This window comes from Oncorhynchus masou, chromosome 7 (genome assembly GCF_036934945.1).
Source record: "Oncorhynchus masou masou isolate Uvic2021 chromosome 7, UVic_Omas_1.1, whole genome shotgun sequence".
NCBI classification, from domain to species: domain Eukaryota; kingdom Metazoa; phylum Chordata; class Actinopteri; order Salmoniformes; family Salmonidae; genus Oncorhynchus; species Oncorhynchus masou.
The window spans coordinates 11,327,879-11,340,747 of record NC_088218.1 but is presented as its reverse complement, the minus strand read 5'-3'; the positions used below and the strand labels follow the sequence as shown (position 1 = coordinate 11,340,747).

The window sequence follows — 12,869 nt, the reverse complement described above, 5'->3', positions numbered from 1 at the left end:
GGTTGAGAGAATGCCAAGAATGTGCAAAGCTGTCATCAGGGCAAAGGGTGGCTACTTTGAAGAATCTCAAATATAAAATATATTTTGATTCATTTAACACTTTTTTTGGACACGACATGATTCCATATGTGTTATTTCATAGTTTTGATGTCTTCACTATCATTCTACAATGTAGAAATTAGGAAAAATAAAGAAAAACCCTTGAATGAGTAGGTGCGTCCAAACTTTTGACTGGTATTGTATATGTGTGTGTCTTGGTGTGTGTTAGTGTCTCTGTGTGTGTGTTTCTGTGTGTATCTCTGTGTGTGTGTGTGTGTGTGTGTGTGTGTGTGTGTGTGTGTGTGTGTGTGTGTGTGTGTGTGTGTGTGTGTGTGTGTGTGTGTGTGTGTGTGTGTGTGTCTATGTGTGTGTCTCAGCGTGTGTCTCTGTGTGTCCTTAGGTAGGTGTAAGAGCCCGACCCAGTGACTTCTCTTCTCGCCTACATTCTCTCTCTCTATATATATATATTTAGAGCCAGACACATTGTCAGCTGGAGATAACTAGACTGCAGACCCCCTAAATAGAATGACAATCAAACACACACACACACACACACAAATAATAACAGATTTATAAGACAAATCAGACGTGCATCCATTGTCCATCTAAATAAACAGGTATTTGTGTGTGTTTAACCAATTGCTGCACCTTTGTATGTGGACTTGGCTGGACAGGGTTAAGGGTGGGGGAGGGGGCGGCAGATAGGGTTGGGGACTCACAGGGTTAATAATGTTCCTCTGAGAGAAGCTGTGGTGATGTCACAGGGGTGTAAGGTGTCAGGGGGAGTGTCCACAAAGGGGTAAGGGTGGGGGAGGGGGCGGCAGATAGGGTTGGGGACTCTCTTATAAGTGTGGTTTAGGTCTCTCTCTCGGCCCCCTACAATCCCACAGTCCCAACGTCCTGACAGTGAAAGGCGGACCACAGCTAAAACCAGCTCAGGTAAGAGACAACGTCTGAGGTTAAGGGTCGAGGTTAGGTTCACCTTTGTGGGGGGAGGGGAGATTACGGGACAGAACTGTGGTATCTTCACCCTCTTGTCACTGCTCTGTCACACCACTGGGCCTGAAGGCTCTGTGCAGCTGTCCTTGTTGCTAAAAATAAATACTCAGGCTGACATACACACACACAAAACACATACATACGCACATTCATGCTTTCAGTATAATCTCAGATGATTGCAGTTTTTCAGATGTGACAGTAAGTGACTGCCTGTTGACTATCAGTAGGGTTAAGAGTGATGAAGCATACGTACCTCATCATATTTATTGGGTTTATGTGATGAACAGTTGATACAGCCCTTTTCATCTCTCTAGTCTGTCATGATCCACAAATGGAGGCTGTGTGTCTTAGATGTTTATGTGGCTGTGAAGAAATAGCAATATGTTAGAATGATGCACTTCTTATGAGGCAAGGTTAACACTTAATGTTATGGTAATGACAGAGACATTCAGGTTTCCTTTATGTTATGGTAATGATAGAGACATTCAGGCTTTAATGTTATGGTAATGTCAGAGACATTCAGGTTTCCTTAATGTTATGGTAATGAGAGACATTCAGATTTCCTGGAACATTTTTCCAGGATCAAGAACTAGATTTTTTTTTGAAAGAGTAATGTCTGCTTTCATAACACACATAATTGTGTTTGGGAATCCAGTGAAAACACAGTAACTATCAACCATATTCTGTGTGTATGTGTCTGAAATAGTTTGTGTTTTGTCCATTAGTACATTCCTTGAATTCTAATCTGAGCTTGTTTCACCAATGAATTTCCTCTGTGAATCAGAGGAATTTCTGTTTCCCCACATCCTTGAAGAGAAGAAAGGAAGGATTGCGTTGCCATGGCGTCAACAAGCGAGGGCGATCAGACGGTGCCTGATGGAGAGAGAGAAAAGGAGGCGACTAAGGTCAAATCTATTCAGTCCCACTATCTCCGCTGTCCCTCCCCAAGCAGGTAAGCATACGTGGAGACCCACTGTTCTTGTAGTTCAGTAATGGGAAATGACCCACCCAGGGCTGTCACGGCTGTTGAAGGAACTGGACCAAGGTGCAGCGTGATGAGCGTACATTTTCTCTTTTATTCGAAATGACGCCGAAAAAAACATAAACAATACAAAACAAACCGTGACGCTTCAGGCTATGTGCCATCAAACAAAGTTAACTTCCCACAAACACAGGTGGGAAAAAGGGGACCTAAGTATGGTTCCCAATCAGAGACAACGATAGACAACTGTCCCTGATTGAAAACCATACCCGGCCAAAACATAGAAATAGAAAATCATAGAAACACAAAACATAGAATGCACACTCCAACTCACACTCTGACCAAACCAAAATAGAGACATAAAAAGGATCTCTAAGGTCAGGGCGTGACAATGGCTCTAATAGTGTGTTAAATACATGTATTGTCCAACTTCAATTCAGCTTCCAAGCACAATTTCGTCAATTTGTATAGAGTATAGCCATGTCAATTTTATAGCATATAGAATGTCTTTCATCAGAAGTGCTCACAAGAACTGATTACTACTGTCACACACTATGATGCACACTAGACCTGGATCAAATACATACAGTTGAAGTCGGAAGTTTACATACACCTTAACCAAAAACATTTAAACTCAGTTTTCCACAATTCCTGACATTCATCCTAGTAGAATTCCCTGATTTATGTTAGTTAGGATCACCACTTTATTTAAAGAATATGAAATGTCAGAAAAATAGCATAGAGATTGACTTATATCAGCTTTTATTTCTTTCCTCACATCCCAGTGGGTCAGAAGTTTACATACACTCAAATAGTATTTGGAGGCATTGCCTTTAAATTGTTTAACTTGGGTCAAACATTTTGGGTAGCCTTCCACAAGCGTCCCACAATAAGTTGGGTGAATTTTGGCCCATTCCACCTGACAGAGCTGGTGTAACGGAGTCAGGTTTGTAGGCCTCCTTGCTCGCACACGCTTTTCAGTTCTGTCCACAAATGTTCTATAGGATTGAGGTTAAGGCTTTGTGATGGCTACTCCAATACCTTGACTTTGTTGTCATTAAGCCATTTTGCCACAATTTTGGAAGTATGCTTAGGGTCATTGTCCATTTGGAAGTGTCACGACTTCCGCCAAAGTCGGTTCCTCTCCTTGTTCGGGCGGCATTCAGCGGTCGACGTCACCGGTCTTCTAGCCATCGCCAATCCACCTTTCATTTTCCATTTGTTTTGTCTTGTTTTCCCACACATCTGGTTCCTCCATGTCTGTGTGTGAAATTGTTTCATGTATAGTGCTTGTGCACTCTGACTGGTTCACGACGGGATATTTTGTACCAATATTTTGTTGTTCTGGGTACCGTTGGTTTTGCTTATTAAACTGCTCCGGTTATTACACAGTTCTGCTCTCCTGCGCCTGACTTCCCTGCAGCCAGTCACGCGCCCCTTACAGGAAGACCCATTTGCGACCAAGCTTTAACTTCCTGACTGATGTCTTGAGATGTTGCTTCAATATATCCACAGAAATTTCCTCCTTCATGATGCCATCTATTTTGTGAAGTGCGCCAGGCCCTCCTGCAGCAAAGCACCTCCAGAACATGATGATGCCACCCCCATGCTTCACGGTTGGGATGGTGTTCTTCGGCTTGCAAGCCTCCCCCTTTTCTTCCAAACATAACGATGGTCATTATGGCCAAACAGTTCTATTTTTGTTTCATCAGACCAGAGGACATTTCTCCAAAAAGTACGATCTTTGTGCATTTTCAAACCGTAGTCTGGCTTTTTTATGATGGTTTTGGCAGGTAGTTTCTTCCTTGCTGAGCGGCCTTTCAGGTTATGTCGATATAGGACTCGTTTTACTGTGGATATAGATATTTATGTACCTGTTTCCTCCAGCATCTTCACAAGGTCCTTTGCTGTTGTTCTGGGATTGATTTGCACTTTTCGCACCAAAGTACGTTCATCTCTAGGAGACAGAACGCGTCTCCTTCCTGAGCGGTATGGCGGCTGTGTGGTCCAATGGTGACTCAAATGATGTAAGTTAGCCTATCAGAAGCTTCTAAAGCCATGACATAATTTTCTGGAATTTTCAAAGCTGTTTAAATGTCCCAAAAGTGCCAACTCCGCTCATCCTGCATGTCAGGCTAAATCAATCACCCCCCTTCCCCGGTTTGCTTAGTAATTATATTTATATGGTTATGACTATGTCTCTATACTTTTGCAGTTTCTCCGTGATCTCTGAGTCCAGATTCTCCATGATATCAGGGTCGGATGCCGAGAGCATCTATATGGAGCCCATTCACCTGTCCTCAGCTATAGCTGCCAAACAAATCATCAACGAGGGTGAGACACAGATTCATTCCACCAACCACACATAACTCACATGCTGTTTTTTTGTCTTGGTGAGTGGATCTGAACATTATGATTTAAAACATCTAAATGAAAGATTTCATATTGGCAGAATACAGTTTTATAAATGCTGTTCACCTAGAGAAGCATGGCTGTCGACAAAGTGAACGCTTGGGACTATAAGGTTCTATCTAGAAAAAGATGATTCTGAGATAATTGGCTTTGAAGTTCTGAACCCTCATTGGTTTGAATGAGTAGTTTGAACTACTTTTATCTTGTATTCTTCTGAACTTAACATAAACTGGGGTATTTAGACTACTGTATAGGTAGAGAACATTGAACAGAACAAGGCTGTCAATAACTACATGTTGACTAAAATACAGATAGAACCTTATCCCAAGCTCTCGAAAGGTTAAAGAAAGTTGAAGGGTGGAACCACAAAGAAAGCCGGGGAAAAACAGCCATCACTAGTCCTGTTTGCAGGTTCACCTTATACAGAGCAGCTTGGGGCAGCAGGTAGCCTAGTGGTTAGAGTGTTGGGCCAGGTAGCCTAGTGGTTAGAGTGTTGGGCCAGGTAGCCTAGTGGTTAGAGTGTTGGGCCAGGTAGCCTAGTGGTTAGAGTGTTGGGCCAGGTAGCCTAGTGGTTAGAGTGTTGGGCCAGGTAGCCTAGTGGTTAGAGTGTTGGGCCAGGTAGCCTAGTGGTTAGAGTGTTGGGCCAGGTAGCCTAGTGGTTAGAGTGTTGGGCCAGGTAGCCTAATGGTTAGAGTGTTGGGCCAGGTAGCCTAGTGGTTAGAGTGTTGGGCCAGGTAGCCTAGTGGTTAGAGTGTTGGGCCAGGTAGCCTAGTGGATAGAGTGTTGGGCCAGTAAACAAAAGGTTGCTGGATCAAATCCCAGAGCTGACAAGGGCAAGATAACCCACTGTTCCCTGGTAGGCGGTCATTGTGAATAAAAAATTGCTCTTAACTGACTTGCCTAGTTAAAAAAATACTGTACTGGTTCCAAGCACATTGTGTGTGCCTGGCTCCACATACATATTGTATTTGTCCCATAGAGATAAAGCTGTGGTTTGTCCCCGAATGGCCATTCGGTTGGTTACACAATGTCTCGGACAAAGCTACTTCTTTTTCGGCCTGACAGAGATATTTAATACAAGGGTAAATTGTATTTAGCTTAAAAAGCAGTTCAATAATCAATCCAAGACAGTCCAGAGAGACCTTGTATACATACAGCATGCACTGCAATGCAATGCTCTATTATCCAGGACCTATATAATAGGCGGTGTCAGAGGAAAACCAATTCAATTGTCAGAGACTCCAGTCACCCAAGTCACAGACTTTCTGCACGGCAAGCGGTACCGGAGCACCAAGTCTTAACAGCTTCTACCCCCAAGCCATAAGACTGCTGAACAATTAATCAAATGGCCACCGGGCTATTTACATTGACACCCCCCCCTCCATTTGTTTTTTACACTGCTGCTACTCGCTGTTTATTATCTATGCATAGTCACTTCACCCCTACCTACATGTACAAATTACGGCAACTAACCTGTACCCCTGCACACTGACTCGGTACCCCCTGTATATAGCCTCGTTATTGTTATTTTATTGTTTTACTTTAAAAAAAAAAACATTTTTACTTTAGTTTATTTGGTAAATATTTTCTTAACTCTTCTTGAACTGCACTGTTGGATCAGTGGGTCCCACATGGGACGTTTGAGCTAACGTAGGCTAATGCGATTAGCATGAGGTTGTAAGTAACGAGAAAGTTTCTCAGGACATAGGCATATCTGATATTGGCAGAAAGCTTAAATTCTTGTTAATCTAACTGCACTGTCCAATTTACAGTAGCAATTACAGTGAAATAATACCATGCTATTGTTTGAGGAGAGTGCACAGTTTTGAACTTGAAAAGTTATTAATGAACAAATTAGGCACATTTGGGCAGTTTTCATTCAACATTTTGAACAGAAATTCAATGGTTCATTGGATCAGTCTAAAACTTTGCACATACACTGCTGTCATCTAGTGGCCAAAATCTAAATGGAACCTGTGCTGGAATAATACATTATGACCTTTCTCTTGCATTTCCAGAACTAATGTGTTATATTCTCCTACATTCCTTTCACATTTCCACAAACTTCAAAGTGTTTCCTTTCAAATGATATCAAGAATAGCCCTATCCTTGCTTCAGGGCCTCAGCTACAGGCATTTAGATTTGGGTATGTCATTTTAGACAAAAATGTTTTGTTTTTTAAAGGGGCGGATCCTTATGAGGTTTGAAGGGCTTGTCAGTAAGCATTTCATGGTAAAGTCTACACTTGTTGTATTTGGCGCATGTGACAAATAAAGTTTGATTTGATTATACTGTAGCATTAGAGTAATCACCTCTATCTCTTACCTGAGAATACAATGTGTTCATTATGGCAATATCCAGCTAGAGACGTCCAAGCCATTATCCATAGCTAGACTGTCTGATTGGGATAATGCGTTCGCCAACACACCACAATTATGCTCCTAACTAACTTTGAATAGGTTACTTTGCTTTCTAACAGTGTGTCCCTGCAGCAGCTGTCTATCCTTAACGGATGCTGTCTGCAAATGTGACATACTCCTGGTATGGTTTGTAAAGACTGACACAGAGGGTGGGGAGTTTTGCAGCACAAAGTTCTTTCCTTCAATCTAGCCACTGTCTGTAGCCTACTTACACGTTTAGATGCAATGAATTATGTAATATTGTGGATTAGGCAGTAGGGTGTGTGTGTGTGTGTGTGTGTGTGTGTGTGTGTGTGTGTGTGTGTGTGTGTGTGTGTGTGTGTGTGTGTGTGTGTGTGTGTGTGTGTGTGTGTGTGTGTGTGTGTGTGTGTGTGTGTGTGTGTGTGTGTGTATCTGAATAGTCTGCTCTTTCCTTTCCTCAGAGCTCCCACAACGGGGTATCAGGGCAGAGAGTACCCCAGACAGCATGTTGGAGACAGCGGAACAGCTGATGGTGGAGGACCTGTACAACCGGGTGAAGGACATGATCGATGACCGCAGCCCCTATAACACCCCCTGTGTGATGGACATCCAGCGGGCCATGGTACAGGACCGCCTGGAGGCCCCCAACAACCCTGTGGACGAGGTGTGGAACAACATATTCATCGCTGAGAAGTGAGTCACTCACTGTGCCGTGGAAGTTACTGTATGCATTACATCTCCCCATACACACACACACACACACACACACACACACACACACACACACACACACACACACACACACACACACACACACACACACACACACACACATGCTCCGCCCTTCAAAATACAGTGTTATATGCATAGCTCATGGAACATCATTCCAGCTAGATTTATCCCCACCTCACTTTCACCATAGACAACTTCACTGAGTGTCAATAGAATGACAGATAGATAGCTGTTCACCTCCTATGGTATAATTAAGCAACAAGGCCCGAGTGGGTGTGGTATATGGTCAATATACCATGGTTACAGCCCTTAGCAGTGGTATATTGGCTATATACCACAAATCCCAGAGGTGCCTTATTGCTATTATAAACTGGTTATCAACGTAATTAGAGCAGTAAAAAGACATGTTTTGTCATACCCGTGTTATACGGTCTGATATACCACGGCTGTCAGCCAGTCAGCATTCATCCCTCGAACCACCCAGTTTATAATACTTTGTAAAAGTGGCCTGACCACAACAACAACAGTGTTGCTTGTTCCTTCCTCTGTATTGCAGATCTGTGGCTGTCAATAAAGCTCGTCTGAAGCGCATGGGTATCACCCACATCCTGAACGCTGCCCACGGTACCGGGGTCTACACAGGGGAGGCCTTCTACGCTGGCATGAACATCGGCTACATGGGTATCGAGGTAGATGACTTTGCAGAGTCTGACATCTCCCCTCACTTCAGAACCTGCGCTGAGTTCCTGGATGAGGCCCTGTTGACACACAAGGGTGAGTCAGTGTTCTTTTGTGTGTTCTTATTGGTGGATCAAGGCCCAATTCTCAATGGACCCACCTCAGACCCTACACCCTATGCATTTGTATATCTACCTGGATTTGATTGATCAAAGTAATATGGTGAAAGTTCCACCTATCCTACCAGACAGCGAGGGAGAGCTATTACCAGGATATTTAATGGATACGATATGAACGTCTTCTTGTGTGATCTCATGTTTTTCTCCCATTTCCATTGACCTTGAGTCTGGGCTGACCTGGACATAGTAGAACCAATCTCTGGATTGTTTGCTTTGGCTTAACTGGACCCAGTGATGATGAGGCTTGGAATTCCATCTCTAGAACAATCCAGAGACTACTTGGAGTTCCATCTAGATTCTAGACTAATCTATAGACTACTCCTAATTACTCATCATAACCAGGGGTGGCCGTCAGTCTTATTTTAGGGAGGTCACTCAGAGCCAATGGACAGGGATAGCCTAGCTATATCTGGACTCTGTTTAGGCGGGTGAGTCATCTTCTAAAGCGTTTCACCCCCCCCTTCCCCCCTCCCCGCCCCAACTCTAATTAAACCCCAAATAGATTAGATCCACTGACCGCTTGAGTTAAATAAACACATATTTGTTAAGAATCAGGTTAAATGTCAGGCAGTAGTAACTAGTATTCATGTCATAGGTGTGGGTCTGTGGTCCACGCGGTCCTTTCCGCTACAGGGAGGGAGTATGCAACGCATCACATTACAAACCTGGCACCTTGGGGGTTATCATATCATGGGTTATGATGTCAGAGTTTATAACTGGGGGGGGTACAGTGTTTAGGAGTGATACAGTCACACCTGGAAGGGAATACAGCCCTCTGCTGGTTATAGAGTGTCCTTGCAGAGCAGACGTCATGCTGGCTCTACCTGCACATAAAATGTATTAGCCTCCTACAGCTACAGCTGTTATCATCAAACTGGTACCTAATACTTTCAGATTCATGAAATCAGTATTGTCATTTGCTTATCCCTTATGTTGCAAATGTATCTTTAATTAACTACATATAAATTGCAAGTGTAACCAATGGGAAGTGTGTTTTGTCTTCTTCTCCTGCAGGTAAGGTCCTGGTGTCCTCTATGATGGGCGAGAGCCGCTCCGCTGTGCTGGTGGCTGCCTACCTCATGATTTTCCAACACATGACCATCATGGAGGCACTGACCACTCTGAGGAAGAAGCGGCCCATCAACCCCAACGAGGGCTTCCTAAAACAGCTGCGTCAGCTTAACGAGACGCTACTAGAGGAGCGTGATGACGATGATGACGACACCCTCAGCCAATGCTCCGTCATCGACGCCCACACTCGCGCCCACCTGTTTGACGACGAAGAGAGCATGATGGGCGTGAAGGCCCACTCCATTATGATGGAGGAGGAGGAGGACAGCCAAAGCGTGATGAGTAGCGTGGCCTCGTCTGCCGCAGCCGCCGCCCTCAGGGACGGTGTTTTTGGAGGGCTGCGGATGGGCCTGGATCGGGCAGAGACGACAGAGGGCCTGGCCCTGCCTGGAAAAGACGCTGGCGACGGTGGGGAGGATACAGAGGATGGGGATGAAGATGGCATGAGCATGATCCGCGAGTGGCAGAGGAGGAACGAGAAGTACCAGAGCGAGGAGTGGTGGGAGCGACAGCTGATGAGCGAGGCTGGGGACGAGGAGTCTCTCCTGGGGGGCATGCGGGGTCCTGGGGCAACAGAAGACCTGGAGAGCGTGACCAGTGAGGACGTCCAGGCCATGAAAGAGCGCCTGAAGCGGCGCCCGCGGCACTCCCCCTCAGAGTCAGTGTCCACGGCCAGTTGCAGCAGCTACTCTGACCTGTGGAAGCAGCGTCTGAAGGAGATCGAGGAGCAGGCGGCAGCGCGCTACTGCAAGAAGGACGACGACAACAACAGTGAGAGCACGGCGATGGAGGGGATACAAAATAAGAAGCAGACAATCAAGGACGACGTGGAGAGCGTGCTCTCGGACACCAGCTCCATGTACAACTTCTGCAAGAGGAACAAGGAGAACCTAACTCCCCTGGAGCGCTGGAGGGTGAAGAGGATCCAGTTTGGCTGGAATAAGAATGACGAAGGGAGGGATGGGGAGAAAAGAGCTGGGGGTGTATCGGGCAGTGGGGAGCAGGGAGATGGCGATGCTGAGGCCCGCACTCCGGCACTGGAGGACGTCAACCTGACAGCCTACCAGACCTGGAAGATGAAACAGGCGAAGAGGCTTGGAGAGGACAACAAGGCAACAAAAGATGACATTGTGGAGATGAGCCGTGGCGAGGACTCGGCCACAGCCAAGAGGAGACAGAGGCGGGAGGAGCTCCTGGAGCGCTCGCGGAAGACGCTGGAGGAGAGTCAGTCCATGTGTGGATGGGAGACGGAGAGCTCCATGAGCGGAAGCACCCTGCCACTCTCTGCCTTCTTTGCCCAGCCTGACGGCTCACAAACTGGACGTGTTGCCAATGATGACAACATGTCCATGCTGAGTGGCAGGTCTTCTGTATCCCAAGCCCGCAGCACCAGATCTCAGGCCTCTATGGGCTCAGGAATTCCGCAGGGCATTCCCCAAGTCCCCATGATCCCTGTGCCCACAATGCAGGGACCTGGTGGGGAGCCCATGGTCGACCTGTCCAGCATTCAGAACTGGATCGCCAATGTGGTGTCCGAGACCCTCATCCAGAAGGAGCGTGAGATGAGCCTCCCCCCGTCCCAGGCTGGATCGGTGCTAAGTTTCGGTGGGACATCTAGTGTGGTAGGGCCAGCAAGACGTGGCTTGGACGATGACAAGGCTTCTATGCTGAGTGGAGCGTCCTATTCAAGCTCGCTGGCTCATCACGGTGTCAGTGCTGGCAGGGCCGAGTCTGTGCTCTCTGGTAGAAGTGCTGCTTCTTCTACCAGTAATCTCTCCAGCATCTCCGGTCTGGGCTCCCGTAGGAGCAAGATCACCACCACCAGCGTGCCCCTCTACAGCCTTTTTGCCGACCAGGTCAACCTACAGAAGCTGGACTCCATGGACAAGCAGATGCAGTCGGAGATGAGGAACAAGATGGCCTGCTACGGGGTGAAGAAGATCGTCGAAGATAACAAGCGCAGCACACTCTACAAGAAGAAGAAGCCCAAGGACGAGGGCGAAGAGGAGGAAGAGAAGGAGGATGACTATTTAACGGGAAAGATAAAGACGTCTCTCCCACCTGCACCAGAGAAAAAGAAAGCACCTACGCGAAGCTATGGCCTTTCGGGCTGCCTAAATCTCTCCACCGCTCTGGAGAAAGAAAAGAACACCAGTGTTGATGATTGGCTAACCAACGTCATGCCTCCTTCAATTAATCCAGCGTCCTATAGTGCAGAAGACGAGACTGATCCAGGGCCATCTGCCTCCGTGTATAACTTCGGAGGTCGGAGGGACTCGTCTGAGCAGGAAGAAGAAGAGGAGGAGTATGAAGTCGCATCCAGATATCGCTCCAGATTCCAGGCAGACACAGACTCACGTGTACTTGGCAAATTCTCTTCCAACAGCGTGGATTCCAGCAGCTACAGGACTAGAAGATCCTACACAGCCACTGAGGAAGAGGAGGAAGAAGAGGAGAGTTATACATCAAAGAGGAAGTTTACTCATCACTCACAAAATGAGAGTGGAGGGGAGACGGAGGGGAGGATAGAAAGGAAGGAAGAAAAGGAAGAGGAAGAAGATGTCGACAGATTCCTCAGCGAGCTTAGGCAGAGGTCTCGGGCTCGGGCTGAGGCAGAAATGCAGGACGATGACATCGTTGCAGCTTGGAGGGCACAACAAGAATCAAAGTCAAATGGTTACAGAAGCAATGACTCTTAACCAATCAAAGACAGTGTCACACTTATAGTATGAAAGAAACTCAATCCAATGTTAATATGTTTCTTCAGCTAATAAATTAAAATTGCACACTTGCTACACAAGCCACCTTTGTGGTCTTTTTATTTTCAGAAGTGGGGTGACCTTTATAATTCTATAGGTAGTTGTTATAGATCATTCTGACATGTAAATACTCATCTAAATCAAATATCTAAGCTTTATTATAATGGAAAAGGGAAAATGTGCACTTTGCTTTCTAAACTCAAACGAGTGTATTTCTCATAGTCTATTTTATAATCAAATGGACGCAAAATATGAATATTTAAATATTGCCTCAGCCTAACTGCATTGTTTGTGCAGTACAAGTAGAGTAACACACGTCTGCTGTTTGTTGCATTGATTGTAAAATGCAACAACTAACCTACAAAACAATCTAAACTAGATTACTGTTCAAGACAAAAAATATTTATGCTGTACAATTTTTGGAGCACAAACACAATCCATTTCAAAGCATTTATAATTGCAATAAATGTTAAAGCAATTATCTGGTTGTTTTATTTTATTTTTTATCTCATTCCTCATGCCTAAGGACACTGACCTGGATTCTAGTTGATCACATCTTTAACGAAAACATGAGACAGAGTAGAAGAATAGAAGACAGAATAAAAGGAATTATGATAATCAAATCGCATAGCACTTA

General features: G+C 45.4%; 1 protein-coding gene across 2 annotated transcripts; it reads left to right on the top strand.

Moving 5' to 3' along the window:
• The first annotated feature begins 850 nt into the window (after positions 1–850).
• Positions 851–12,701, top strand: LOC135543285 (serine/threonine/tyrosine-interacting-like protein 2). 2 transcript variants are annotated; one of them, XM_064970438.1, is made up of 6 exons: positions 851–978; positions 1,853–1,990; positions 4,236–4,354; positions 7,275–7,506; positions 8,102–8,319; positions 9,417–12,701. In XM_064970438.1, the coding sequence occupies exons 2-6, from the start codon at positions 1,878–1,880 to the stop codon at positions 12,170–12,172; spliced, it is 3,438 nt and encodes a 1,145-aa protein (XP_064826510.1). In that variant the 5' UTR covers positions 851–978; positions 1,853–1,877; the 3' UTR covers positions 12,173–12,701. The 2 variants fall into 2 exon arrangements, with proteins under 2 accessions (XP_064826510.1, XP_064826509.1); XM_064970437.1 differs by having other exon boundaries at positions 1,823–1,990.
• Positions 12,702–12,869: the final 168 nt, after the last annotated feature.

Excerpts from the sequence above, each read along its gene's own strand:
- LOC135543285 (XM_064970438.1), top strand. The coding sequence starts at position 1,878 with ATGGCGTCAACAAGCGAGGGCGATCAGACGGTGCCTGATGGAGAGAGA. Across the intron at positions 1,991-4,235 it reads CGCTGTCCCTCCCCAAGCAG|TTTCTCCGTGATCTCTGAGT; the intron begins GTAAGCATACGT and ends ATACTTTTGCAG. Across the intron at positions 7,507-8,101 it reads AACATATTCATCGCTGAGAA|ATCTGTGGCTGTCAATAAAG; the intron begins GTGAGTCACTCA and ends TCTGTATTGCAG.